The 27468-nt window shown below is 41.6% G+C and overlaps 1 protein-coding gene across 1 annotated transcript in view; it reads right to left on the bottom strand.

The window, feature by feature from the left end:
• The window catches only part of LOC138671587 (interleukin-20-like), a 32113-nt gene extending 15179 nt beyond the window's left edge, over nt 1–16934 (bottom strand). The window contains exons 1-3 of the mRNA XM_069759765.1: nt 16841–16934; nt 2591–2751; nt 11–73 (exon numbers count right to left, since the gene is read on the bottom strand). Of these exons, the coding sequence (XP_069615866.1) occupies nt 11–73; nt 2591–2751; nt 16841–16934 (318 nt within the window). The remainder of the gene's footprint in view (nt 1–10; nt 74–2590; nt 2752–16840) is intronic.
• Between the last annotated feature and the right edge of the window lie 10534 nt (nt 16935–27468).

The following is a 27468-nucleotide window of genomic DNA, read 5'->3' as shown; positions in this document are numbered from 1 at the left end:
TGTTACTTACATGTATTTTATTCAGTGCACTTCCGCTTAGTAGGTTTATATCTGTGATTTTGTCATTGTCATGCTACAGAAAATGAAAGCAACAATTAAAATGTCAAGTTAAAAATACAATTTAGTATTTCATAAGTATTTTCATAAGTATTAGTATAAGGGTATTAGGGCACCTATAATGTTCATGAAGCTTTGGGTCTTCAAAATAATTTGAAATATAATGCCAGGGGACTCCTCTAGAAGTTTAAGCACTACTTGAGTTAAGGTAGCCACTTGGTGCCCGATTGTGCCTCAACAACAGCACTGCCTCCTATTCCAGCTCCATGCTATTAGATCTTTTTTGTTGGGATAAGAACACCAGCTACTTTAAAGGTGTCCTTTAAAAGAGTATTCACTGAGACTAAAGGTACCTTCACACATAACGATATCGTTAACGATATCATTGCTTTTTGTGATGTAGCAACGATATCGTTAAGGAAATCGTTATGTGTGACAGCGACCAACGATCAGGCCCCTGCTGGGAGATCGTTGGTCGCTGAACAAAGTCCAGAACTTTATTTCGTCGCTGGATCTCCCGTGGACATCGCTGGATCGGCGTGTGTGACACCGATCCAGCGATGTCTTCACTGGTAACCAGGGTAAACAACATCGGGTAACTAAGCGCAGGGCCGCGCTTAGTAACCCGATGTTTACCCTGGTTACCAGCGTAAAAGTAAAAAAAAAAAACCACTACATACTTACCTACCGCTGTCTGTCCCCGGCGCTGTGCTCTGCACTCCTCCTGTACTGGCTGTGAGCGTCGGTCAGCCGGAAAGCAGAGCAGTGACGTCACCGCTCTGCTTTCCGGCCGCTGTGCTCACAGCCAGTACAGGAGGAGTGCAGAGAAGCAGAGCGCCGGGGACAGACAGCGGTAGGTAAGTATGTAGTGTTTTTTTTTTTTTTACTTTTACGCTGGTAACCAGGGTAAACATCGGGTTACTAAGCGCGGCCCTGCGCTTAGTAACCCGATGTTTACCCTGGTTACCCAGGGACTTCGGGATCGTTGGTCGCTGGAGAGCTGTCTGTGTGACAGCTCTGCAGCGACCAAACAGCGACGCTGCAGCGATCCGGATCGTTGTCGGTATCGCTGCAGTGTCGCTTAATGTGAAGGGGCCTTAACTAATAAAATGCACAGTGAAACTTATTTAATCTGAAATTTAATAATCTAGGAAGTTTGCCAATCAGGCATCCCATAGAATTGCAAAAGAAGGTTGACCAAAAGTAAAGGATCAAACTCAGAAATCAATTTGGGAGCTTCTCTGAATGGAGCAAAAGCTAATATTGTCTCAAAGGGGTTGTCTAGCCTTGGTGTACAAGTCTGCAGTCAGTGTATGTGACTACAGACTTATGAATCCTCACAGCATGCGCATTGCGGCAGGCATGTGACCACAAGTATGCGATTTACAAACATCATGTGCCGACTAGACGTGTGCATCCTCACTCAGTGCAAGTGTATTAAGCAAGACTGGACACATCTAGTCAGAATGTGGCCAGAAGTATGCAAATCACATACTTGAGGTCACATGATCGCCGGCTGCTGGTTCTGTCACTGGAGAATCTTCACAGCGAGCAGGGAGCGCACTGAGAGCATTCACAAGACTTATACCTCAAGGTAAGACAACTTCTTTAATTAGTTTTAACCTCTCTTTTGTAGACATTTTCTGATAATAATTCATAATATGTGATAACAATCCAGTACCAAATTGTGTGTCAAAAAAATCAATGAATTCTACTTTATTTGCTTCTATATAAAGTGCCAAAAAGTTTACGATTTGCATTTTTTTTTTGCATTTCAGTCGCCAACACATCTTGGAGTCTGTGCTAAATATCTTCTCTTTCAAAATCAAGCCTATGGATAAACTGTGTACACAAACTGTCACACGCGTGACAAATGTTAAAAGCAGAAAATGCCTAAACTCACTTGCATCACAGTAGGCATTGCATCATTGTGAACAAAAAAAATTCCAGCACAAAACTAAATCAAATTAGGCTATATATTTCATGCAAATTGTTTCATTTATATAAAAAAAAAAAAACCTAGCCATCATTTACATATTCACAATCAGGTCACAATCAGTAGACACTTTTTTTTATCATAATATTCAAGTCCATGTGTCAAATCCACTGAAAGTTCTCGAGAAAGAGAGTCCAAATTTTTGGCATCTCTGAAAAATTGGCTACTGTTGTCTTTGTGTGCCGGAAGTGGATACATTGTATACAATTACTGTGAATTTTTATAAATCAAGAAAAGTCTTGAATCAAATAGTTTCCTTGCAGTGCTGGGGTCCTGGGTACAAATCCCCCCAAGGACAACACCTGCAAACAATTTGTTTGTTCTTCCCATGTTTTTATGGGTTTCCTCTGGATACTCCATTCATACTGCAAAAAAACTTACTAATATTGAACTTAGATTGTGAGCCCCAATGGGGACAGTGATAATAATATATGGAAGGCGCTGTGATAATTAATGACTCTATATAACAGAGCAAAATAAATAAATGACAAATGTACACAAATATGGATATTGAAAAAAAAAATCTATACAACTCACCAAAATATCCTTAATAACCTCAAAATATTTTTTGATTTCAAACATATCTTGAGATATCGCACAACTCTTCTTATCTTCAAAAGATGCCATGTCCATTGCCATTATTCCAACCGTGATGATACAGAGACGGATGTATGCGGATTGCATGATGCAAGCAAGTCCTAATCAAATAATATATACAAGAGGAATAGACAAAGTCACGTTTCTACTATATTTGACAGTAACATTGTCCAGTAATTTAGCATTAAAGGGACTCTGTCACCTGAATTTGGCGGGACTGGTTTTGGGTCATATGGGCGGAGTTTTCGGGTGTTTGATTCACCCTTTCCTTACCCGCTGGCTGCATGCTGGCTGCAATATTGGATTGAAGTTCATTCTCTGTCCTCCATAGTACACGCCTGCACAAGGCAAGATTGCTTTGCGCAGGCATATACTATGGAGGACAGAGAATGAACTTCAATCCAATATTGCAGCCAGCATGCAGCCAGCAGGTAAGGAAAGGGTGAATCAAACACCCGAAAACTCCACCCATATGACCCAAAACCGGTCCCGCCAAATTCAGGTGACAGAGTCCCTTTAAGCACAGTCTGCTACAAATTTACTTAATTCAAATTATTCACAGATTGGTGCAGTACTCGGTAACAAATATAAGTATGCAGAAACATTTTCTGGAATACATTTGATATACTATATATTAAAGGGAATCTTTCACCATGAAAATGCAGTCCATTCTGCAGGAAGCATGTTTTAGAGCAGGATGAGATGAGCAGATTGATATACAGTTTTGTGGGAAATGATTCAGTATAACTTGTGTTTTAGTCATTTAATCCTCTGATCTTTCTGGGATTTTTGGTCCAGAGGGAGGTCCTATCAGTGACTGAGAGCTCCGACGTACAGTATAAGTAATCATACAGATATAGCTGTCAGTCACTGATAGGACCGCCCTCTGGACCAAAAATCCCAGAAAGATCAGAGGATTAAATGACTAAAACACAAGTTATACTGAATAGTTTCTCACAAAGCTATGTATCACTCTACTCAGCTCCTTCTGCTCTAGAACATGATGCCTATAGATTGGACTGCATTTTCACGGTGACAGGTTCCATTTAAATAAAACCTGTCATGTTGCAGCTTGATCTTCAGGCAGTATGTTGTAAAGTAAATGGAGCTGCTAAGTTTGAAAAATATTTTTGTAACGAAAAAGATTCAGAATAGCTTATAAATAATTTACATTCTTGCTCAGTTTGGTTTTCAGAGTCCAATGGGAGGAGATGCTAAGCACTATCCCAATAAGAACACTTATACATGCCATCTACTAAAAAGGACGGTAATTATTAATTAACTGAAAATGAACAAGGGTCTACATGAATAAAACACATAACCAGATCTTAATAGAATCACATCTATGGTAAGTACATATGAACAGATTAAAGCTTTATATATAACTGTTAGTGCAATATTCTATTATTGCATTTAGCTTTTGGTAGCATATTTAGATGGGTTCCAAAACATTGCAGATTACAAAGGGATTTGGTTGTTTCACCCCCAGCAGTTCGCTCCCAGAAGTTTGCCCCAGCAGTTCGCCCCCAGCAGTTCGCCCCCGGGTACATTTACTTGACCTGTTGGAAAGTAGAAGAAAACACGGCACTCAATAGAAAAAAGTTTTTGTAGGTGCTCAAGTAGGGTCTCCAACCCATAGAACAATAATAGAAAAAACTTGGCACTCAGTAGTGAGGAAAATTACTTTGCTTCTTTTTATTATTACTGCATCCAGACAAAATTAACGAATAAACGTCTCTCCTGCTGCACGGCATGTTGCCACGCTTCCTCCTCACTGATCCGGACACAGCGCTTTGCCTTTGCAACTGTTGTTGCCACATACCCCGGCGCTTTATCCTCTCTGTGTGTTCGGTGTTCCATATTTCAGATCATACCTATTGCAGCAGATTATACCTATTGCAGCTGACTGTTATATAATCTATATAATCTGTGGACGCTCCGTATACCTTCTTAGATTGCTTCTACATCCAGTTCACACTAAAGAATTGTCTGATGAAGGTCATTTGCCGGACCAAAAACGTTTATTGCTTAATTTTGTCTGGATGCATTAATAATAAAAAGAAGCAAAATAATTTTCCTCACTACTGAGTGCCAAGTTTTTTCTATTATTATTCACCTGTGGGAAGTTATACTATCCAGCTGCCATACCAGAGGACCCGTTTAAGCAGTGTTGGTCCCTACTGACCGAATACCACAGGTGGCGTCACAAACAAAATTTCTTCTTAAACTCCCTTTAAAGACCTTTCCCTTTACCGTGACATCCCCTTCAAATACAGGACCCGGTACCGAGTACTCCACTGCCCTGGTGGGCAACTCAACTTGGCATCATGAACAGGATGTACCCGGGGTGAACTGCTGCGGGCGAACTGCTGGGAGCGAAACATCCTACCACCACTCCCAAGGACCACAATAAATTAAAAAAGTAATTTGGTTAAAAAGAATAGATTTCAGTATTTCTAGCATATGACATGGGAATACAATAATAACCAAACAAATAATTTATGTATTAGGCGCCACCCCACACTATTAATGACCACAATGCCACTCCACACTATTAATGACCACAATGCCACCCCACACTATTAACATCCACAGTGCCACCCCACACTATTAATGACCACAATGCCACCCCACACTAACATCCACAGTGCCACCCCACACTATTAATGACCACAATGCCACCCCACACTAACATCCACAGTGCCACCCCACACTATTAATGACCACAATGCCACCCCACACTATTAATGACCACAATGCGACCCCACACTATTAATGACCACAATGCCACTCTACACTTTTAACATCCACAGTGCCACCCCACACTATTAATGACCACAATGCCACTCTACACTTTTAACATCCACAGTGCCACCCCACACTATTAATGACCACAATGCCACTCCACACTTTTAACATCTACAGTGCCACCCCACACCATTAATGACCACAGTGCCACCCCACACTATTAATGACCACAATGCCACTCCACACTATTAATGACCACAGTGTCACCCACAATGTCAGTATTCCTATAACAGTGGAAGGCACGGTGAACCCCATAAATGTAACAATTACCATTCCAATAATAGTAATAGTCACATCATCCCTAAGATTCGCACTTCTATCAAATCAATGTCATGCTCTTCAAAAGAGACAGCAATAGACTCCAAATTACATTAACAACTAAGATTTTCATGATTAGTAATAGCCACAATACATCCAATTCATAGTAGTACCTATCAATGCCTGAGTTACAGATATTTTGGATAATTAGTGGTACAATGCTTCTGACCCCCATGGAAAATCTGTAACAGCATCGCCTAACTATCATATTATCAAGTTATTATCACTTTAATTTTCATTTATTCAAATAATTGTTATTATTTAATAAATTAAATAATTATTATAATAATAATAATTACTCTGAAAATAACAGATATTTTAAGGTACAACACTATAATCCCTACTAATACACATTTAAATAATAATAATAAATAAATAAATAATACTATAATATTTACTATATATGTACTATAATATTTTAGGCTAACATTGAAATAGTCTTTGGATACAAAAAATAGACTTTTGCTCACCTAGGCTTCAATTTACTAAACACAGTCTTTCTTGTAATGAAATGCATAGGATCTGACATTCCCCATCTCTTATATACCTTTATGATCATGACTAAACATTTGTCAGATCAGTTTTTTACCAGTTTCCAAAACTTTTTTCCTTGTTAGCAAACAGCTTAAATTTGCCAACTTTATGTATGGAAAGTTTCAAAAATTGCATCATTCAGAAGCTGCAATAGTCTTGGATTCTATAATCTAATCGTATGTAAAGTATGAGTCGTATGTATTAATCTACATGTATCTTGGATGATAGTATTACATTATAAAAATGTAGCATTTAACACCCCCCCAAATTATGAAACTTAAACAATAAGGGCAAATACTTCAAATCTGGTGTCACATGAAGTCCAAAATGTCCGTTCCCCAGAACCAGAAATATATACCAGATATGAACTGGCGTAGATTTCTTCTACAATTTACTGTACTTTCTGGCAAAACTTATTGAGAAATTGGCAAGTCCTAGTTGGCCACATCTCTCTCAATTCTAAAAACAATCAGCAGGGATGGTGTAGAAAATTCATAAAATTTTGGAAAAATATTTTAACTGAAAATCCACTTTTAACTTTTTATGTGTCGTAAATATGGGTAAAAACAATCTTTTGAATTCCTTAGAAAATTTAAGAAGTTTAAGATACTCTGAGGTCGCTACAACTCTGCCCAACCCCTTTCAAGTACCTTTAATGCAAACACAGAATTAAGTTCAAATAAATCATAGCATATATAGCTATGGATAAATGGTAACTGTTCTTCACTGCTATGCAATGCTGTGCTGTCACACACTATTTGTACAGTTGCTTAAATGTTTTATGGCTTTCTCTCCCTATATGTATGGCTAAGCTATGAAATCCTTTTTTTATCCAGATTCAACACAAAATGGCTGCTGCATTTCCTGCTTTTGCTTTTATACAGACTTTTATAGTTCCACCTAATTGACTATACTATACCATGTGATGAGAAAAAATCTTTTTGGGAAACTCTGCTTACCCATGCCCAAGATCATGTGTAAATTGGCAGCAACCAGTTTAGTTGATTTTCACAAAATGATTTTCAAATTGATTGAATTCACCGAGTTCAGTAAATTAATAAAACTTCTGTAAAAAAATTATTTGAATCTATTCAATTTGCTTTTCTCTAGCCATAAAGAATTTCCACCAATGTGTTCAAACTCTTTGAACAATTTTCCATTCATTGGAAATTGGAACTGTTTGCTTATAGTACCATATATGTAACATTTATTTTTAACCATTAAAAACCAATTATGTTAATGATGCATGCTATGTCCAATGTTAAAGATGTCTAATATAACAAACAATAACCATGATGAACCATTGCCTAAAATTAATATTGTTCAACCTCTGGCAAGCAAAATCATATCAGCCTGTTGAAAGGGCATGTGTTAAAGGGAATCTGTCAGCTGATTTTTGCTATCTGAAAGCAGCAAATATAGGCAAAGAGACCCTAAATCGAATGATGAATCATTTTTAGATTTAGAATGAAGCAAAGCTAAGAAAGCAAACACCACCCACACCAGGCTCTCCATGCACAAAGTCCATAGACTAGTGAGATGCTTAGCACAGGGGGAGGAGGTGCTGCCAGACTAATGTAGTACAGCAATTTCAATATCTTAGTGATACATCTTTTTACATTTAGTAAACAACAGTACATACTTTTACAAGTTACACATCTCTGAATTCTGTATTTCAGCTTCCATCACCTGCCATCTTCAGATTACATGTCAAAGACTTTCTAATAGATTCCCTTTATATACCATTCTATTGCTTTATGTTTCATCTGCCACCACAATTGGTGTGTAAAGATAACTCAACAAAAAATATAGCACCATTATCATAATGATAGAATCTACTATATAATTGTCTAAGGGTCACTTCCGTCTGTCCTTCTTTCTTTCTTTCTTTCTTTCTTTCTCTTTCTTTCTTTCTTTCTTTTTGTTTCTTTCTTTCTGTCACGGTCATTCATTCGCTGATTGGTCTCGCCAGCTGCCTGTCATGGCTGCCGCGACCAATCAGCGACGGGCACAGTCCGGAAGAAAATGGCCGCCCCTTCCTCCCCGCAGTCAGTGCCTGTCGCCCGCATACTCCCTTCCGGTCACCGCTAACACAGGGTTAATGCCGGCGGTAACGGACCGCGTGATGCCACTGGTAACGCACTCCGTTACCGCCGCTATTAACCCTGTGTGTCCCCAACTTTTTACTATTGACGCTGCCTATGCGGCATCAATAATAAAAAATATAATGTTAAAAATAATAAATAAAAATGCCATACTCACCCTCCGTAGCTGCTCACGCCGGCCGCCATCTTCCGTTCCAGGTTCCGGTGGCAGAAGGACCTGCCATGATGTCACGGTCATGTGACCGCGACGTCATCACAGGCCCTGCGCGCGTGTGCTACAAAGACCTGCCATGACGTAACGGTCATGTGACCGCGACGTCATCACAGGTCCTGCGCTCATACCAACCCTGGGACCGGAAGCTGCCGTCGACTACAAGGGCTCCTCGGAAAGGTGAGTATATGTTTATTTTTTATTTTTTAACCTGTGACAAACCTGGCTGGGCAATATGCTACGTAGCTGGGCAATATACTACGTGACTGGCCAATATACTACATAGCTGGGCATTATACTACGTGGCTCTGTGCTGTATACTACTTCGCTGTGCAATATACTACATGGCTCTGTGCCATATACTACATCACTGGGAAATATACTACATCACTGGGCAATATACTACGTAACTGGGCAATATACTACATGGCTCTGTGCTGTATACTACATCACTGGGCAATATACTACGTGGCTATCCTACGTCAGTGGGCAATATACTATGTCACTGGGCAATATACTATGTCGCTGGGAAATATACTACGTGACTGTGCAATATACCACGTGGCTGGACAATATATGACGTGTCTGGGCAATATACTACGTGGCTGGACAATATACTATTTGACTGGGCAATATACTACATCGCTGGGAAATATACTACGTGACTGTGCAATATACTACGTGGCTGGACAATATACTACGTGACTGTGCAATATACTACGTGGCTGGGCAATATACTACGTGGCTGGGCAATATACTACTTGACTGTGCAATATACTACGTGGCTGGGCAATATACTACGTGGCTGGGCAATATACTGCGTGGACATGCATATTCTAGAATACCCGATGCGTTAGAATCGGGCCACCATCTAGTACATTCCATAATCATATTATTTATTATAATGCTCATATGAGGGACTCATAGGCGAACCGATCGCCAGAACAGAAAAAAATACAATCAAACAGATCCAAAGTAAAAGGATGTAGATACTATATTAATTAATATGGGCAATGGGTCTTTATTTTGAGTTTTGAATTAATGGCTATTTGCTAATTATAGTGTGTGTGTTATATGACCTTAAGGGCGCACTCTGCATCCCAGCTTTGTTTATAGCAGGTATGCACCTTTTTCTGCTACATTCTATCTGCCCCTTGACTTATAATATCCAATAAAATATTTATAGTCTTTTGCTTTGGACCTGTTTGATCATATTTTTTTCTGTTTTGGTCACAATTGGTGTGTGATGCCTTTGCCATACCTCAATTTTTAATTTAGCCTGTATATTTTTCAGCCTGTCTGTGTGCCTCTCTCTGTCTTTTCCCTTAAATATTGCCTTCAACTTTACTTCTCTTGTTTGATCTCTAGCTTGGACTTTCGACTCTGTCTCCTTCCCAGCCTCCTTTTCATCCTCTCTAAAGGTACTGTTACACTAAACGACTTACCAACGATCACGACCAGCGATACGACCTGGCCGTGATCGTTGGTAAGTCGTTGTGTGGTCGCTGGGGTGCTGTCACACAGACAGCTCTCTCCAGCGACCAACAATCAGGGGAACGACTTTTCAACGATGCCAAAGTCCCCGGGTAACCAGGGTAAATATCGGGTTACTAAGTGCAGGGCCGTGCTTAGTAACCCGATATTTACCCTGGTTACCATTGTAAAAGTAAAAAAAAAAAAAAAACAGTACCACTGTGCTCTGCTTTACGGCCGGCGCTGACAGTCAGTGCAGGGAAGCTGACGGCGGGGAATGTGACAGACATCGGAATGTGAGTATGTACTGTTTTTTTTTTAACTTTTACAATGGTAACCAGGGTAAATATCAGGTTACTAAGCGCGGCCCTGAGCTCAGTAACCCGTTATTTACCCTGGTTACAAGTGAACACATCGCTGGATCGGCATCACACATGCCGAACCAGCGATGACAGTGGGTGATCAGCGACCAAAAAAAGGTCCTGATCATTCCCCAGCGACCAATGATCTCCCAGCAGGGGCCTGATCGTTGGTCGCTGTCACACATAACGAGATCATTAGCGGGATCGTTGCTACGTCACAAAAAGCGTTATGTGTGAAGGTACCTTAACTCTGCTTTGACACTTTCTTCTGCCTCTGCCGGACTATAATTTAGAGATCTAACTGATTAGGGCCATATTTCCTTGCCCAGGAGGGTGAAGACCAGCAGCAGAATGAGACTCCATAAGGTTCCTTCAAAGTAAATCTGCCTGCTAGTTTACATATGCTATGAAAATAACAGAGGCATTCCAAGGGCGGATCAAGTGAAACAATAAAAAAAAAAGGTTTAACACTAGAGATAAGTATGACTTTTACAATTTGAATTTGCCCACTTTGCCAATTGTTTATTTGTCACACTACTAGAAAAGACACAGCAATACTTAAAAATTATTTCTTTGACTTACAAATGGCAAAAATACGGCTGATGCAATATATTTATTTGCTAAACTACTACAAAACACACAGCGGTTCTGAAAAATTATTTCTTTGACCGACAAATAGGAATGAGACAGCTGATGCCAATTACTTATTTGCAATACTACTAGAAAAGACACAGCAGTACTGATTATTATTTATTTGGCCTACTAATGACAACAAGATGACTGGTATTTATTTCCCAGACCACTAAAAAACTCACAGTAGTCCAGAAAAAGGTTTGGGGCCTAAAATGGCAACGAGACGGTTGATGCCACTTAATTATTTCCCAGACTACTAAAAAACACACAGTAGTCCAGAAAAATTATTTTTGGGTCTAGAAATGGCAACGAGACAGTTGATGCCAATTAGTTATTTCCTAGACTACTGAAAAACACACACTAGTCCAGAATAATTATTTTTGAGGCCTAGAAATGGCAACAAGATGGTTGGTGTCAACTATTTATTTGCCACACTACTAGAAAAGACACAGCAGTACTAAAAAAATAATTATTTTATTTAATTGACTTACAAATGGCAACTATAAGGCTGATGCAATATATTTATTTGCTAAACTACTAGAAAACACTCAGTGGTTCTAAAAAATAATTTCCTTGGCCTACAAATGTCAATGAGATGGCTGATGCCAATGATTTATTTCTGAGACTACTAAAAAACACACACCAGTCCATAAAAATTATTTTTTGGACCTACCCTGTGTGCAGAATTATTAGGCAAGTTGTATATTAGAGGATTATTTTTATTATTGATCAACAACTATGTTCTCAATCAATCCAAAAGACTCATAAATATCAAAGCTTAATATTTTTGGAAGTTGGAGTGTTTTTTTTTAGGTTTGGCTATCTTAGGAGGATATCTGTTTGTGCAGGTAACTATTACTGTGAAGAATTATTAGGTAACTTAATAAAAAACAAATATATTCCCATCTCATTTGTTTATTTTCACCATGTGAACCAATATAACTGCACAAAATTTAGAAACAAACATTTCTGATATGCAAAAACAAAACCCAAAAATTTAGTGACCAATATAGCCACCTTTCTTTATGATGACACTCAACAGCCTTCCTTCCATAGATTCTGTCAGTTGCTTGATCTGTTTCCGATCAACATTGCATGCAGCAGCCACCATAGCCTCCCAGACACTGTTCCGAGAGGTGTACTGTTTTCCCTCCCTGTAGATCTCACATTTTATGAGAGACCACAGGTTCTCTATGGGGTTCAGATCAGGCAAACAAGGGGGGCCTTGTCATTATTTTTTCTTCTTTGAGACCTTTACTGGCCAGCCACGCTGTGGAGTAGTTGGAGGCATGTGATGGAGCATTGTCCTGCATGAAAATCATGTTTTTCTTGAACGATACCGACTTCTTCCTGTACCACTGCTTGAAGAACGTGTCTTCCAGAAACTGGCAGTAGGACTTGGAGTTGAGCTTCACTCCATTCTCAACCCACAAAGGTCCCACAAGTTCATCTTTGATAATACCAGCCCATACCAGGACTCCACCTCCACCTTGCTGGTGTCTGAGTCGAAGTAGAGCTCTCTGCCCTTTACTGATCCAGCCTTTGGCCCATCCATCTGGCCCATCAGAGTCACACCTTGTGCTTTTTGTTACTCCAGTAACATTGCAGCTCTGAAATATGGCTAAACTGGTGGCAAATGGCATCTTGTCAGCTTCACGTTTGATTTTCCTCAATTCATGGGCAGTTATTTTGCGCCTTTGTTGCCCAACACGCTTCTTGCGACCCTGTTGGCTATTTGCCATGAAACGCTTGATTGTTTGGTGATCACGCTTTAAATGTGTGGCAATTTCAAGACTGCTGCATCCCTCTGCATGACATCTCACAATTTTGGACTTTTCAGAGCCCGTCAAATCTCTCTTCTGACCCATTTTGCCAAAGGAAAGGAAGTTGCCTAATAATTAAGCACACCTTATATAGGGTTTTGATGTCATTAGACAACACCCCTCCTCATTACAGAGATGCACATCACCTGATTTACTTAATTGGTAGTTGGCTTTCAAGCCTGAATAGCTTGGAGTAGGGCAACATGTATAAAAAGTATCATGTGATCAAAATACAACTTGCCTAACAATTCTGCACACAGTGTAGAAATGGCAAGGAGACAGCTGATTCAATTATTTATTTGCTATACTGCTAGAAAAGACAGCAGTACTGAAAAATTATTTCTTTGGCCTACAAATGTCAACGAGATGGCTGATGCAAATTATTAATTTGCCACACTACTAGAAAAGTCACAGTGGTAATGAAAAATTATTTATTTGGCTTACAAATGGCAAGTAAATGGTCAATAATTTATTTCACAGACTTGTAAAAAATGTAATTTTTGGGGCCTAGAGACGGCTGATGGCCATTACTTATTTCACAGACTTGTAAAAAATCACATAACTGTCAAGAAAAAAATATTTTTGGGGTCTAGAAATGGTAATGAAATGGCTGATGCAATTTATTTCTTTGCAAGACTATTAGAAAACAGCAGTCCTGAAAAATACTTTCTTTGGCCTACTAATGGCAATGAAATGGCTGATGAAAATTATTTATTTCTTAGACTACTAGAAAACACACGGCTGCTTCACAGCGTATTTTAGCATAGTACTCTAACAGATGGGTTGCAGAGTACACACAGCGGCTGAAAGAATGGTACTCCCGCAGGCAGGGGGGTGCAGGGTGCACACAGCGGATTTTGGCACAGTTAACAGATCGGTTTGCAGAGTACACACTTCAGCTTAAAAGATAGTTTGGGAGTTGATTTTTAGCCCAATCGAAAAGGTCCAACTGACTCACTTTTAATAATACCAGCACATAGCAGTACCTCACCTGATCCTTGCTTGTGTCTGAGTTAATGTGGGGGTCTGTGCCTGTTCCTGATCCAGCAACGGGCCCAACTATCTGGTCTGTCAAGAGTCACTCTTATCTAATCAGTCCATAAAACCTTTCAGAAATCTGTCTACACCATATTTTTTGGCCTAATCTTGAGGAAAACAAGCTGCCTACAAATTCTGTACACCTTGATAAAGCATGTTGATATCCTTAGGCCGCATCCTTTACAAAAATACACATCACCTGATCTGCTTCATCCAGTAAGCATTCAAGTTTATACAGCTTAGAGTTGGAAAATTTTAATAAAAATGGTGATATGGTAAAAATACTCACTTGCCTAATAAATGTGCTCACAATGTACTATTAAAATGTTCCCTTTTCTAAAGGAATCATTTTTGAGCTGGTTTGTAAAGGGAATCTATCACCATGTTTTGGTTACCTCATGTGAGAGCAGTATAAGAAACTCTGATTCCAGGAATCTATGGCTTAGTTTACTGGGTACAGCAGCTGTGAGATTTTAGATGTAGCATGTAACTGAGGTTAGAAAGCTAACACCGCCCACACCCCTGATTAACAGCTTTCTATAAACATTAACCGAAAAAAATGAACTAGAGTTTAGGACCATCCCAAATGTGGTGGGATGGTTTTTACGCTTTTATTTATCACAATCGGTGTTTGCCAAGTACCCTGCGATATTTATATGCAGCATTGCTTTTACTTATTTACTTACAGCAGTGAATATGTTCATTTTGTTTCTGTCTTGTTTTTTTCTATAAACATTATATATTGACGGTAAGCTGCTAATCAGTGGTGGGGGAGGAGTTGGACCAGGATGAACACGGACACCTAGTCCGGCAGTGATAATTTCCTGCTGATAAAACACTTATTGTGATGAAATACCAGCACACAACCTAATAAGTGACACATCACTGAAATCATTACCCCAGCCCCTACCTCGTGCTGCTCTCGGATTACATAGCAAAACCTGCTGACAGTTTCATTTTATACTAGCTTCAAATAATTTGTTCCTATCATATGTTGTTGTCCACCTCGCATAAAGATGATTTAACATTTTTTATAAGGTATGTAATTGCTTTGTCTTGTGTGGTGCACCATACGCAGTAAAGGGGCAGGGACCCAAGTTCAAGCACAAAAGTCTCTTTAATCTGTTTACACACAGCATTAAAGTCCAATTCACACAAGTGCAAATCATATCAGTGTTCACTTCACACCCGTTCACAGAGCTTCATAGTACATGGCTTCGAATCACAGTCCCTAAACACGCCAGACTTCCCTGTGTCTAGTTTCCGTGGGCGACTGCACGCCATGACAAAGTCTCTTACACACAGCTTCACTTCATTAGTTTGCAGCCCCCAAAGATGCTGGACCTCTTTTTGTCCAATTACCGTGGGCGAACGCACACCATGTCAATGTCTCTTTCACTCACAGCTTTTACTCACAACTTCTCCATTAGTTTGTGGCCACTAAACACACTGGACCTCCTTTTATCCAGTTCCCGTGGGTGGCGGCAGAGCTGTGTTAGCTGTGGATGCCAGGCATCTCAGCTCCCCTTGCTGCTTGGCTCTGCTCTTTCCTGTGTCACTGCACACCAACAAAGCTCTGCAGAGAATCTTGGTCTGCCCTCCTCCAAACACCAGCCTGACACTGACTCTGACCCTGACACACCTGACTCTACACTACAGGGCTTTTAACATAGAAACCTGTGGCCTCAAGCCACATGGAAAACCCGGACCGGAAATGAAACGGACTACAAGACTAACATACTGCAGTCAGTTTCAAAACACACATTCCAGAGCAGATTTTCCCTACATCTGTCTTGGACATTACCATGTCCAAGACTACACTTCTTTAAAATTTCACTCTGCTTTGCAGTCACAGCAACACCCATGACTGCCAAGCACGCCTATGGACTTCATACGCTTCTGTGCGCATCCTAGGGAGAACACACAATGACCTCTAATTGTGACATCAGTCACTGCTTCACCATTGTAATCACAGCTACACCCGTGACTGCAATATCCCCTCATAACCTCACTACGCCTATGTGCGCATCCTGGAGAGCACAAACAGCGACCCCTACCTGTGACACGAGTCACTGCCTCACACAGGACAAATTTTAATTTGCATTAGTGAAACGCTGTTCTTACAGTAAAGAAAGCAGCAATAAAAAATACGGATATATAATTTGGATCTTTTCTTCAATTTCAGGGTTTCTTAATTCTTATCACTTCAGTAAAGTTCAGGTCCTTATATAATGATAAAAGTTTTATTTTTCTTCATCAGCTTCATGTTTCTAAAAAGTACAGACACTCAAAGAAATTATGTAAGACAGTAGTTTAGGGGCAGAGAGGGCAGAGGGTGTGGTTGCCCTGGGCCCCATGCTGACATCACTTGTATGTTCTGTAGGACCACTATATGTCACTATTTGGCTGTAATATCAGTGTGCCACCATAGTTAATCAGGGTTACCGGTTAGGGGCCCACTCAGATGTTTCTGTAAGGGGGTTGACTAAAGTCATAAAATATGTTATGTTTATTTATGTTTTTAAATATTGTATTGTTTCTAATATTTATTAGGGAGAGAGTAGTACCCTAGATGACCCACTAGATGGGGTAGAGTGAAACTCAGCTTGTGCATAGTTAAGTGGGAGGAGCTAACGGCCGCAAACCTGGGAAACATCTGGAATTTGAATCAGTTGGGTGGGAGCGCCCTGACAGGGCAGTTAGCTCCGTAACGTTTTAAGACAGGAGCCGAGCCATCCTTAGCCACAGGCCAGGACAACGACAGGATAGAGCTACAGTGGGAAATGGCAGTGTGGTGCAGAAGCTGAAGGAAATCCCAGGAGAGTACAGGGATGCAGAAGACTCCATGATGTGGCGACTTGTCGCACGGGCTTATGCTGCATTACCGTTAAAGGCGATAGGTCCCCGCAATGTACTGGAGGCCATAAGAAGTACCACAGGAAAAGCTATGGCAGTACAGATGAGCAGGTCAATCGCCATGTGGCAACTGACTTCAGGTACAGATGATCTGACATCTGGGGCAAAACAGGTGGAAGAGTGTATAACCGTGGCAGAGGCAAACAGGAAGGATGATAAGAGACCATCTGAGATGGTCCGTCCCGGGTACGTGCTGTGTAACCATGAGAGAAGCACAGGGAAAGATGAAGATAACTGTATTGTGCAACCTGTGCTAAAAGCTGTGAAGTACAAGGATGTGCTGTGTAAAGGAGCCAGTAAAGAGGTTATTGTTAAAGTTGCAATGGACTGTGCCTCAGTTTGTGTGAAATTGCCTGAAGAGAGCCCCTGCAAAAGAGAGGAGACTCTGAAGGAGTTGGACCTGGAGACCCAAGTACACTTACTAATGGACACTATGTTTATGTGAGGGGAGGCCAGGGTATGATGGAGCAAAATTCCTCAGCCACGACTATCACCCTGGCCCACCCTTACATTTCCCCCAACCACGAGTTGAACCCCAAGCTATGACTCTGATGTGAGATAAAATATGGTGCTTAACCCAGTATAATTACTTCATAAGCAAATGAAAAGAAGACAGATTGTAAAGTATACTACATCTTACAGAGAAACTAGATCTAATTTCAAATGTTCAAAACAACTGTTATCTCACCAGTAGCAATAATTCTCTAAAATACGACCTCATTATTTTACTTTAGCTATTGGCATACAGTATGTATATTTTATCTCTAATGTAATACAACAGTGATAATCTTAGAAAATCAAAGATTGTGAAATTTTTAATAACATAATAACGTATTATTATACAGATTTCAGAACATCGTACAGCATTCAGGAAAGCCTCAGGCAAGTCAAGTTTTTTGTTTCCTATTTTATATATACTGATGACTGAGATGAATGGAAACGTAACTGTGACATAGTAATACTGTATATATAACTACATTGTTCTGTTAATCTCTTTATGATCTTAATTCAATGGTCTTTCCATTCTGATGACAAAGCTTTCCATAATTCCATATTTTACTGGAGCACTTCCTTTAATAATATTTTATTTATTTATTTCCTTTAAGGAAATAGTTTTTAGAAAATTACTTCTGCTCCTTTCAAAAATTATGAAGTTGTGTAATCTTATTTGTGTGAACTTTCTTTTACTAAAGGGAATCATCAGTTGGACTGCATTTCATACTTCAATGAAAATGTCCTATATGGTGACAATTTTGTTTTTTGGGGGCTTTTATTTAGCAAACACTGCTCTGTTTTAAGAATATAGTAATGTGATATAAGGACATAATCAACTTGAGGGTGCTGCTCTAGACCCAGCAGATAGAAGATTCATTTAAAAGTTGGCAGAGTAGTAAAATATATATTTTCTTCATTTTACTGACGTGTTTCCAGGAGTAATTTCCCTTAATCAAACTGTAAATATAGTTTGTATAGCATACATATACACTCCCTGACAGAAGTTATGTCGCTTATCCATGTTATGTAATTAAAAGCTTATAACCTGAAGTTAAATTCATTCATTGGTTGTATAAATTATTCTTTTGAAAGCTGAAACCTTCCGAAATGTGGTTAAGGTTAAGAAAATAAATTGGAATCAATGCAGAAATATTGATCAGTTAATGGACACAGAATGGTCAGATTTTGGCAAGACAAATGTTTTGTTGCCAGGTCATATAATGCACCCAATCCTAGTTTACATCCTCACCTGTGCTCAGTAAATGATCGGTTAATTAGTGTGTGTGTATAAAAAGAAAGCCAGCACCCCAGACCTTGACTTGACTGCAACTTGAGCTCTGACAACATGCCAAAAATCCACCCTGCGACCAAAGCCTGGATTATCAAGAGGCTGAAGACCAGATCCACGGTGGCTGGCACCTTTAATGTGTCTCAGCGTCAATTAAAAAAAGATTTGAAGAGACTGGAGATGTGTTTAACAAGCCCAGGTCCGGATTTCTCTGATGAATCTTCAGTAGCATTACACCATAGCTGCTGCAAATACTGCAGGAGACCTACTGGAGCCCATATGGATCTAAAATACACCCAGAAAACAGTTCAATTTGGTGGAGGGAAGATCATGGTCTGGGGTTATATTCAGTATGGGGGTGTGCGAAACATTTGCAAGGTGGAAAACAATATCAATAGCCTAAAATATCAAGAAGTTTATCTACCTCTTATATTCCAAATCATAAAAGTGGTCAAATTCTGCAGCAGCATGGTGCTTCATGTTAGGACTTGCGAAATGCATCGAATAATAATTAGAGAGGATATGAGGTGCGTTCGCAGTCCGGGGTCCACCGTGCACAAAAGACACCTGCTGCTCGGTAATGGCCGACTAGATGGCGGTATAATGTGAATACACACACTGGTTAGCTTCACTCGGTATGAAGGAAGCGAACCCTGTTGCGTTACAGGGCCACGATACCGCAGAGAGAGCGCAAGTAAAGGGTCACAGAACTCTGTCCCAAGACACAGGGAAAGAGTTCCTCTAGACTTCTTACACTCGACACCGTTAATGTGGTGTTGGATAGAACTGAAGAGTGCATACAACGCCGCTCTAGCGGATGCCACTAACCACTCTAAACAGGGCCAGGAAAGCACACTAATAGCATGGTGCAGTACTGGCGGTTGCTGCTGAGAGATGCTTAATTGTGTGCTGGATATGCAGAGTTGCACTGTCTGGCGCTAGGTAGCTTGCATCATTCGCGAGCTGGCAACAACACTAGGGATGGGAATGATTTGGAGCTTTCATCCATCGACAGGCATTTATCTACACACACAAGTAAATAAGTTTACATGAACCTTTTATAGCAGTAGCGCTCCGGGACCTTCCTGATGGTCCAATAGGAGCCGCAACAGCTCTCCTATTGTGAGCCTCGACCTCCAGTGGGAGGTCATCCCGTGGGCATGCACAGTATGGGGAAAGCAGGACCAGAAAGGCCTGCTTGCTGCTTAACAGTGCTGGCTACAAAACAGAGCCTGGAAAGGCAGCAGTAACCATTCGCACATTATCAGCTTGAGCCAGATGCTGGGACCTACGTCTCTGCTGAGCAGGTTCCATTGTAGCTGGAGGAGAATGGGAGACCGCAGCGGACATGGTTCGAGACTCCCCCTGTGCAGCGGTGGGAACTTGACACCTAACATGGCCCCCTCCTCCTTGGGCCTCGCTACTGTCAGGACTCTGGATTCCCTGTTTCATTTGTGGTACTTTTTGCCCTTTTCCAAGATAGTGTCTGCTGCCTCGCTTCTGCTCATGTGATCCGCCTTACTGTCTTTACGCCAGGGTAAATGTTCAGTAATTGAATATGCCACTGATTTTAGAAGGTTAGCTGTTGATACTAATTGGGATTTTTATGCACAGTTGCCTATTTTCAGGAGAGGTCTGTCTAGTGTTATAAAGGATGAGCTAGCTCGTTCTCAGTCACCACAAGAACTTGAAACATTTATTCAACATTGCGTACGCATTTATATTTGCCTTACTGAGCGTAGACAGGATAAAATGGCAGTATTTAGTCGCATGTCTAACTATTCCCTTTCTCCCAAGGAACCTGCAGGTAAAGCCACTCGGGAGTCTGAGGTGGTGCCTATGCAAATTGGCTCAGTGCAGAAGCATGAGAGTAATGAACACCGGGAGCACCGCTTCCGGGAGAGTCTATGCTTCTATTGCGGAAAATCTGACCATTTCCTGTTCAATTGTCCCAAGTAGCCTAACAAGGCGTTAGCAGCAGTAGGGGAATATGATAACTGTGATGCTGAGTCAGATGTCTCTGAATTTAGTCTACCAGTGAATGCTGTTTTCCATGCACTCTCAATGACTACTTCTTCTACTGAGCAGAAGGAGAGGAGTTCTCACAGTTCACTCCCTATAAAAGTTTTATGCTCTGGACAGTGGATCTCTAGTGCAGCCTTGATTGACTCTGGTGTAGGGGGTAATTTCATGGACACTGCTTTTGCCAAGAAACACGGGAAAGATATTCTGCATAGAGCTTCCCCAATTGCCATGGAGACAGTGGATGGGTCACCTTTAATGTCTGGGCCTGTCGATCAGGAGACCGTACCTCTTACCATTGTATAGGAGCCAGATCATCAGGCGCAGCTCTCTTTCTTATTAATCTCTTCTCCTCATTTTCCTGTGATTCTAGGCATTCCCTGGCTGTGTTCACAGAATCCAACGATCAACTGGGAGACCAGAGAGATTACATTTCCAACATGGAGTGATTCAACATTATCGGAAGCGGTACCAAAGTCATTTAAGTCAAAACCTCCGGAATCGGTATTCACGTTACCTTCTATGTATAAGGAATTCTCCGATATTTGTGATAAGAAGAAGGCAGATCAACTTCCACCACATAGGTCTTATGATTGTCCTATTGATCTGCTTCCAGGGGCAGCCATTCCTTTCAGTAATGTATATCCATTAATGGCTCCTGAACTCCAAGCTTTGAAGGAGTGTATAGATGAGAATTTGGCCAAGGGCTTTATACGTCCTTCTTCCTCAGCAGCAGGGGCGCCTATTTTTTTATGAAGAAGAAAGATGGGACTCTGAGACCCTGTATCGACTATCGGGAACTCAACAAGGTGACCATCCGGAATAGATATCCCTTGCCTTTGATTCCAGAACTATTGGAAAGAATCCGTCATGCCAAGGTATTTTCTAAATTGGATCTTCACGGGGCATATAATCTGGTACGTATCCGTCCTGGTGATGAAAGGAAGACTGCTTTCAGATGTCGGTATGGACACTTTGAATACTTGGTGATGCCTTTTGGGCTGTGCAATGCCCTGCAACCTTTAAACATCTTGCCAATGATATCTTTAGAGATTTACTGGACCAGTTTGTTGTAATCTATCTGGATGACATCCTAATTTTTTCTGATTCTCTACAGAAACATCAAGAACATGTCAAAGTGGTTTTAAAACCTTTGCAAGAAAACCATCTTTATATCAAGCCAGAGAAGTGTGATTTCTATCCTTCTGAAATACAATTCTTGGGGTATGTCATCTCTCCTCAAGGGATAAACATGGAATCTGGTAAGATTCAAGCAATCCTTGCTTGGTCAACACCCAAAAATGTTAAAGAAGTTCAACGTTTTATCAGCTTTGCAAATTTCTATAGACGTTTTGTCTGACATTTTTCAGAGATTGTCCGTCCCATCACTTCTCTGACTAAGAAGGAGAAATCCTTTAAATGGTCTTCACAGGCTCAGGAAGCCTTTGAATGGCTTAAGTCATGTTTCCCTTCAGCTCCGCTCTTGATTAATCCGGATCCAGCACTCCCTTTCATCATGAAGGTGAACGCTTCTGATTGGGCGTTGGGGGCCATTCTCTCAAATAACTGGAGAGAAGGCCCTGTTATTTCTTTTCCCATAGGCTTACCCCTGCAGAGAGGAACTACGATGTGGGAGATGAGGAAATTCTAGTGATTATTGCGGCCTTTAAGGAATGGAGGCACCACCTGCAAGGGGCTGCACAACAGATCACAGTGCTGACCGATCATCGCAATTTAGAGTTCCTTAGATCTGCTAAATGTCTGTCTCCACATCAGGCTCGGTGGAATTTATTTTTAAATCAATTTAATTTAGTGAAATCGAACTATCCAGGTTCATGTAATGGAAGGCTGATGCTTTGTCCCGAATCCATTCTCTGGATTCCGTGCCTGGAGCCCCACCCAAGACCATTTTATTGGATGCCAGCTTCGTCGGAGTAATCCATGATTCGGACCTGTGGACAGAGATCAAGGAGGCCTATGATGGTGATGTATGCCTTGCTAACCCGCCTGTGGATCTCAATCTTGTCCTTAAAGGAGGCTATTGGTTCCGTGGCCAGCGTATCTACATACCTGAAGCCGTACGTTTGCAGATTCTCAAGCTGGTACATGATTCCAAGTTGGCTGGTCATAGGGGGGTACAGAAGACACAAGAATTCTTGAGCCAATTCTTCTGGTGGCCAGCTTGCCTGAAGGACACTAAGGACTATCTTCTTTCTTGCGAGGTATGTGCTCGTTATAAGACTCCTCGTGCTTCTCCTACGGGTCTACATCAACCACTACCAGTTCTATCTCGTCCATGGAGCTCAATTTCTATGGACTTCATTGTGGATCTTCCTACTTCTGGTGGAATGAATACAATCCTAGTGGTGGTTGATCGTCTGACTAAGGCTGCTCATTTTGTTCCTTGTGCCGGCCTCCCCTCAGCGAAAGAGACTGTGAACTTAGTGATTCAGAATATTTTTCAGGTGCATGGGGTCCCAGATGAAGTCATCTCTGACCATGGAGTACAATCCACCTCAAGATTCTGGAAGGAGTTTTTTGCTGCACTTAATATTATTGTTCGTCTTTCTTCTGCATATCATCCTCAGACGAATGGTCAGACCGAACGAACCAATCAGACTTTGGAGAAATATCTGCGATGCTACATCTGCCATCTTCAGGATAATTGGTTGGAGTTTCTTCCTTTAGCAGAATTCTCCTACAACAATTCTCAGAATGCCTCCACTATGGTAACTTGTGAATTCTGTGATCAAGCTCCCTCCTGTGGTCACGAGTGGTACTGCGGCTTCTGAGTTTCCTTCCTCAGGTGATGAGGTTAAGTCGTTAGGTACTGCTCTATTTAACTCCACCTAGTGCTTTGATCCTGGCCTCCAGTCAATGTTCTAGTATTGGTCTTGCTCCCTCCTGGATTGTTCCTGTGGCCTGTCTGCTCAGCATAAGCTAAGTTCTGCTTGTGTTACTTTTGTTGCTATATTTTCTGTCCAGCTTGCTTTTTTGGTTTTGCTTGCTTGCTGAAAGCTCTGAGACGCAGAGGGAGCACCTCCGTACCATTAGTCGGTGCGGAGGGTCTTTTTGCCCCTCTGCGTGGTTGTTGGTAGGTTTTTGTGTTGACCGCAAAGCTATCTTTCCTATCCTCGGTCTATTCAGTAAGTCGGGCCTCACTTTGCTAAATCTATTTCATCTCTGTGTTTGTATTTTCTTCTTTACTCACAGTCATTATATGTGGGGGGCTGCCTTTTCCTTTGGGGAATTTCTCTGAGGCAAGGTAGGCTTATTTTTCTATCTTCAGGGATAGCTAGTTTCTCAGGCTGTGCCGAGTTGCATAGGGAGCGTTAGGCGCAATCCACGGCTACCTCTAGTGTGGTTTGATAGGTTTAGGGATTGCGGTCAGCAGAGTTCCCACGTCTCAGAGCTCGTCCTATGTTTTGTGGTTTTTGTCAGGTCACTTGTGTGCTCTGAACTTCAAGGTCCATTGTGGTTCTGAATTACCTATTCATAACAGTACTGGAGGCCCAAAGTACTATGCTTCTCAATAGAGGGAAAAAAGAAGTTCTGAGACCATTTTTTTTTCTTTGCACTGTGTTTTGCCTTTTTTTTCCCCTAGACATTTGGGTGGTTCAGGACACAGGTGTGGTGATGGACATTAAAGGTCTGTCTTCATGTGTGGATCTTCTCACTGCAAGAGTACAAAATATTCAAGACTTTGTGGCTCAGAATTCTATGTTAGAACCAAGAATTCCTATTCCTGATTTGTTTTCTGGAGATAGAGCTAAATTTCTTAGTTTCAAAAATAATTGCAAACTGTTTCTGGTGTTGCAACCTCGCTCCTCTGGTGACCCAGTTCAACAAGTTAAGATCATTATTTCTTTATTACGTGGCGACCCTCAAGACTGGGCATTTTCCCTTGCGCCAGGAGATCCTGCATTATGTAATATTGATGCGTTTTTTCTGGCACTCGGATTACTGTACGATGAACCTAATTCAGTGGATCAGGCAGAGAAAAATTTGCTGGCTCTGTGTCAGGGTCAGGATGAGATAGAAATTTATTGTCAGAAGTTTAGAAAGTGGTCTGTGCTCACTCAATGGAATGAATGTGCTTTGGCAGCAATCTTCAGAAAGGGTCTCTCTGAAGCCCTTAAGGATGTCATGGTGGGATTTCCTATGCCTGCTGGTCTGAATGAGTCTATGTCTTTGGCCATTCAGATCGGTCGACGCTTGCGTGAGCGTAAATCTGTGCACCATTTGGCGGTATTTTCTGAGCATAAACCTGAGCCTATGCAGTGCGATAGGACTTTGACCAGAGCTGAACGGCAAGAACACAGACGTCGGAATGGGCTGTGTGTCTACTGTGGTGATTCCACTCATGCTATCTCCAATTGTCCTAAGCGCACTAAGCGGTTCGCTAAGTCTGCCACCATTGGTTCGGTACAGTCGAAATTTCTTTTGTCCGTTACTTTGATCTGCTCTTTGTCTTCCTATTCTGTCATGGCATTTGTGGATTCAGGCGCTGCCCTGAATTTGATGGACTTGGAGTTTGCTAGGCGCTGTGGGTTTGTCTTGGAGCCCTTGCAGTGTCTTATTCCATTGAGAGGAATTGATGCTACGCCTTTGGCCAAGAATAAGCCTCAGTATTGGACCCAGCTGACCATGTGCATGGCTCCTGCGCACCAGGAGGATATTCGCTTTCTGGTGTTGCAAAATCTGCATGATGTGGTCGTGTTGGGGTTGCCATGGCTACAAGTCCATAACCCAGTATTAGATTGGAAATCAATGTCTGTGTCCAGCTGGGGTTGTCAGGGGGTACATGGTGATGTTCCATTTCTGTCTATCTCATCATCCACCCCTTCTGAGGTCCCAGAGTTCTTGTCTGATTACCGGGATGTATTCGATGAGCCCAAGTCCAATGCCCTACCTCCGCATAGGGATTGTGATTGTGCTATCGAGTTGATTCCTGGTAGTAAGTTTCCTAAGAGTCGACTGTTTAATTTATCTGTACCTGAGCACGCCGCTATGCGGAGTTACGTAAAAGAATCCCTGGAGAAGGGTCATATTCGGCCGTCGTCATCGCCATTGGGAGCAGGGTTCTTTTTTGTGGCCAAGAAGGATGGTTCGCTGAGACCTTGTATTGATTACCGCCTTCTAAATAAAATCACGGTCAAATTTCAGTACCCCTTGCCGCTGCTATCTGATTTGTTTGCTCGGATTAAGGGGGCTAGTTGGTTCACCAAGATAGATCTTTGTGGTGCATATAATCTTGTGCGTATTAAAAGGGGCGATGAATGGAAAACTGCATTTAATACGCCCGAGGGCTATTTTGAGTACCTAGTTATGCCATTCGGACTTGCCAATGCTCCATCAGTATTTCAGTCCTTTATGCATGACATCTTCCGAGAGTACCTGGATAAATTCCTGGTTGTATACTTGGATGATATTTTGGTCTTCTCGGATGATTGGGAGACTCTTGTGAAGCAGGTCAGAATGGTGTTCCAGGTCCTGCGTGCTAATTCTTTGTTTGTGAAGGGATCAAAATGTCTTTTTGGTGTTCAGAAGGTTTCATTTTTGGGGTTCATTTTTTCCACTTATACCATCGAGATGGACCCTGTTAAGGTCCAGGCCATTTATGATTGGACTCAGCCGACATCTCTGAAGAGTCTGCAAAAGTTCCTTGGCTTTGCTAATTTTTATCGTTGCTTCATCTGTAATTTTTCTTGTATTGCTAAACCATTGACCGATTTGACCAAGAAGGGTGCTGATGTGGTCAATTGGTCTTCTGCTGCTGTGGAAGCTTTTCAAGAGTTAAAGCGTCGTTTTTCTTCTGCCTCTGTGTTGTGTCAACCAGATGTTTCGCTTCCGTTCCAGGTTGAGGTTGATGCTTCTGAAATTGGAGCGGGGGCTGTTTTGTCGCAAAGAGGTGCTGATTGCTCGGTGATGAAGCCATGCGCCTTCTTTTCCAGGAAGTTTTCGCCTGCTGAGTGAAATTATGATGTTGGCAATCGAGAGTTGCTGGCCATGAAGTGGGCATTCGAGGAGTGGCGTCATTGGCTTGAAGGAGCTAAGCATCGCGTGGTGGTCTTGACTGATCACAAGAACTCACAAGAATCTCGAGTCTGCCAAACGGTTGAATCTTAGACAGGCTCGTTGGTCGCTGTTTTTCTCCCGTTTTGACTTTGTGGTTTCGTACCTTCCGGGCTCTAAAAATGTGAAGGCGGATGCCCTGTCTAGGAGTTTTGTGCCCGAATCTCCGGGTTTGCCTGAACCGGCGGGTATTCTCAAAGAGGGAGTAATTGTGTCTGCCATCTCCCCTGATTTGCGGCGGGTGCTGCAAAAATTTCAGGCTAATAAACCTGATCGTTGCCCAGCAGAGAAACTGTTTGTCCCTGATAGGTGGACGAATAAAGTTATCTCTGAGGTTCATTGTTTGGTGTTGGCTGGTCATCCTGGAATCTTTGGTACCAGAGATTTGGTGGCTAGATCCTTTTGGTGGCCGTCTCTGTCGCGGGATGTGCGTTCTTTTGTGCAGTCCTGTGGGATTTGTGCTCGGGCTAAGCCCTGCTGTTCTCGTGCCAGTGGGTTGCTTTTGCCCTTGCCGATCCCGAAGAGGCCTTGGACACATATCTCTATGGATTTTATTTTGGATCTCCCCGTCTCTCAAAAGATGTCGGTCATTTGGGTAGTTTGTGATCGCTTCTCTAAGATAATCCATTTGGTACCCTTGTCTAAATTACCTTCCTCCTCTGATTTGGTGCCATTGTTCTTCCAGCATGTGGTTCGTTTACATGGCATTCCAGAGAA

Source organism: Ranitomeya imitator, chromosome 3 (assembly GCF_032444005.1).
Source record: "Ranitomeya imitator isolate aRanImi1 chromosome 3, aRanImi1.pri, whole genome shotgun sequence".
Taxonomy (NCBI): domain Eukaryota; kingdom Metazoa; phylum Chordata; class Amphibia; order Anura; family Dendrobatidae; genus Ranitomeya; species Ranitomeya imitator.
This window is presented reverse-complemented; position numbering and strand designations above follow the sequence as displayed.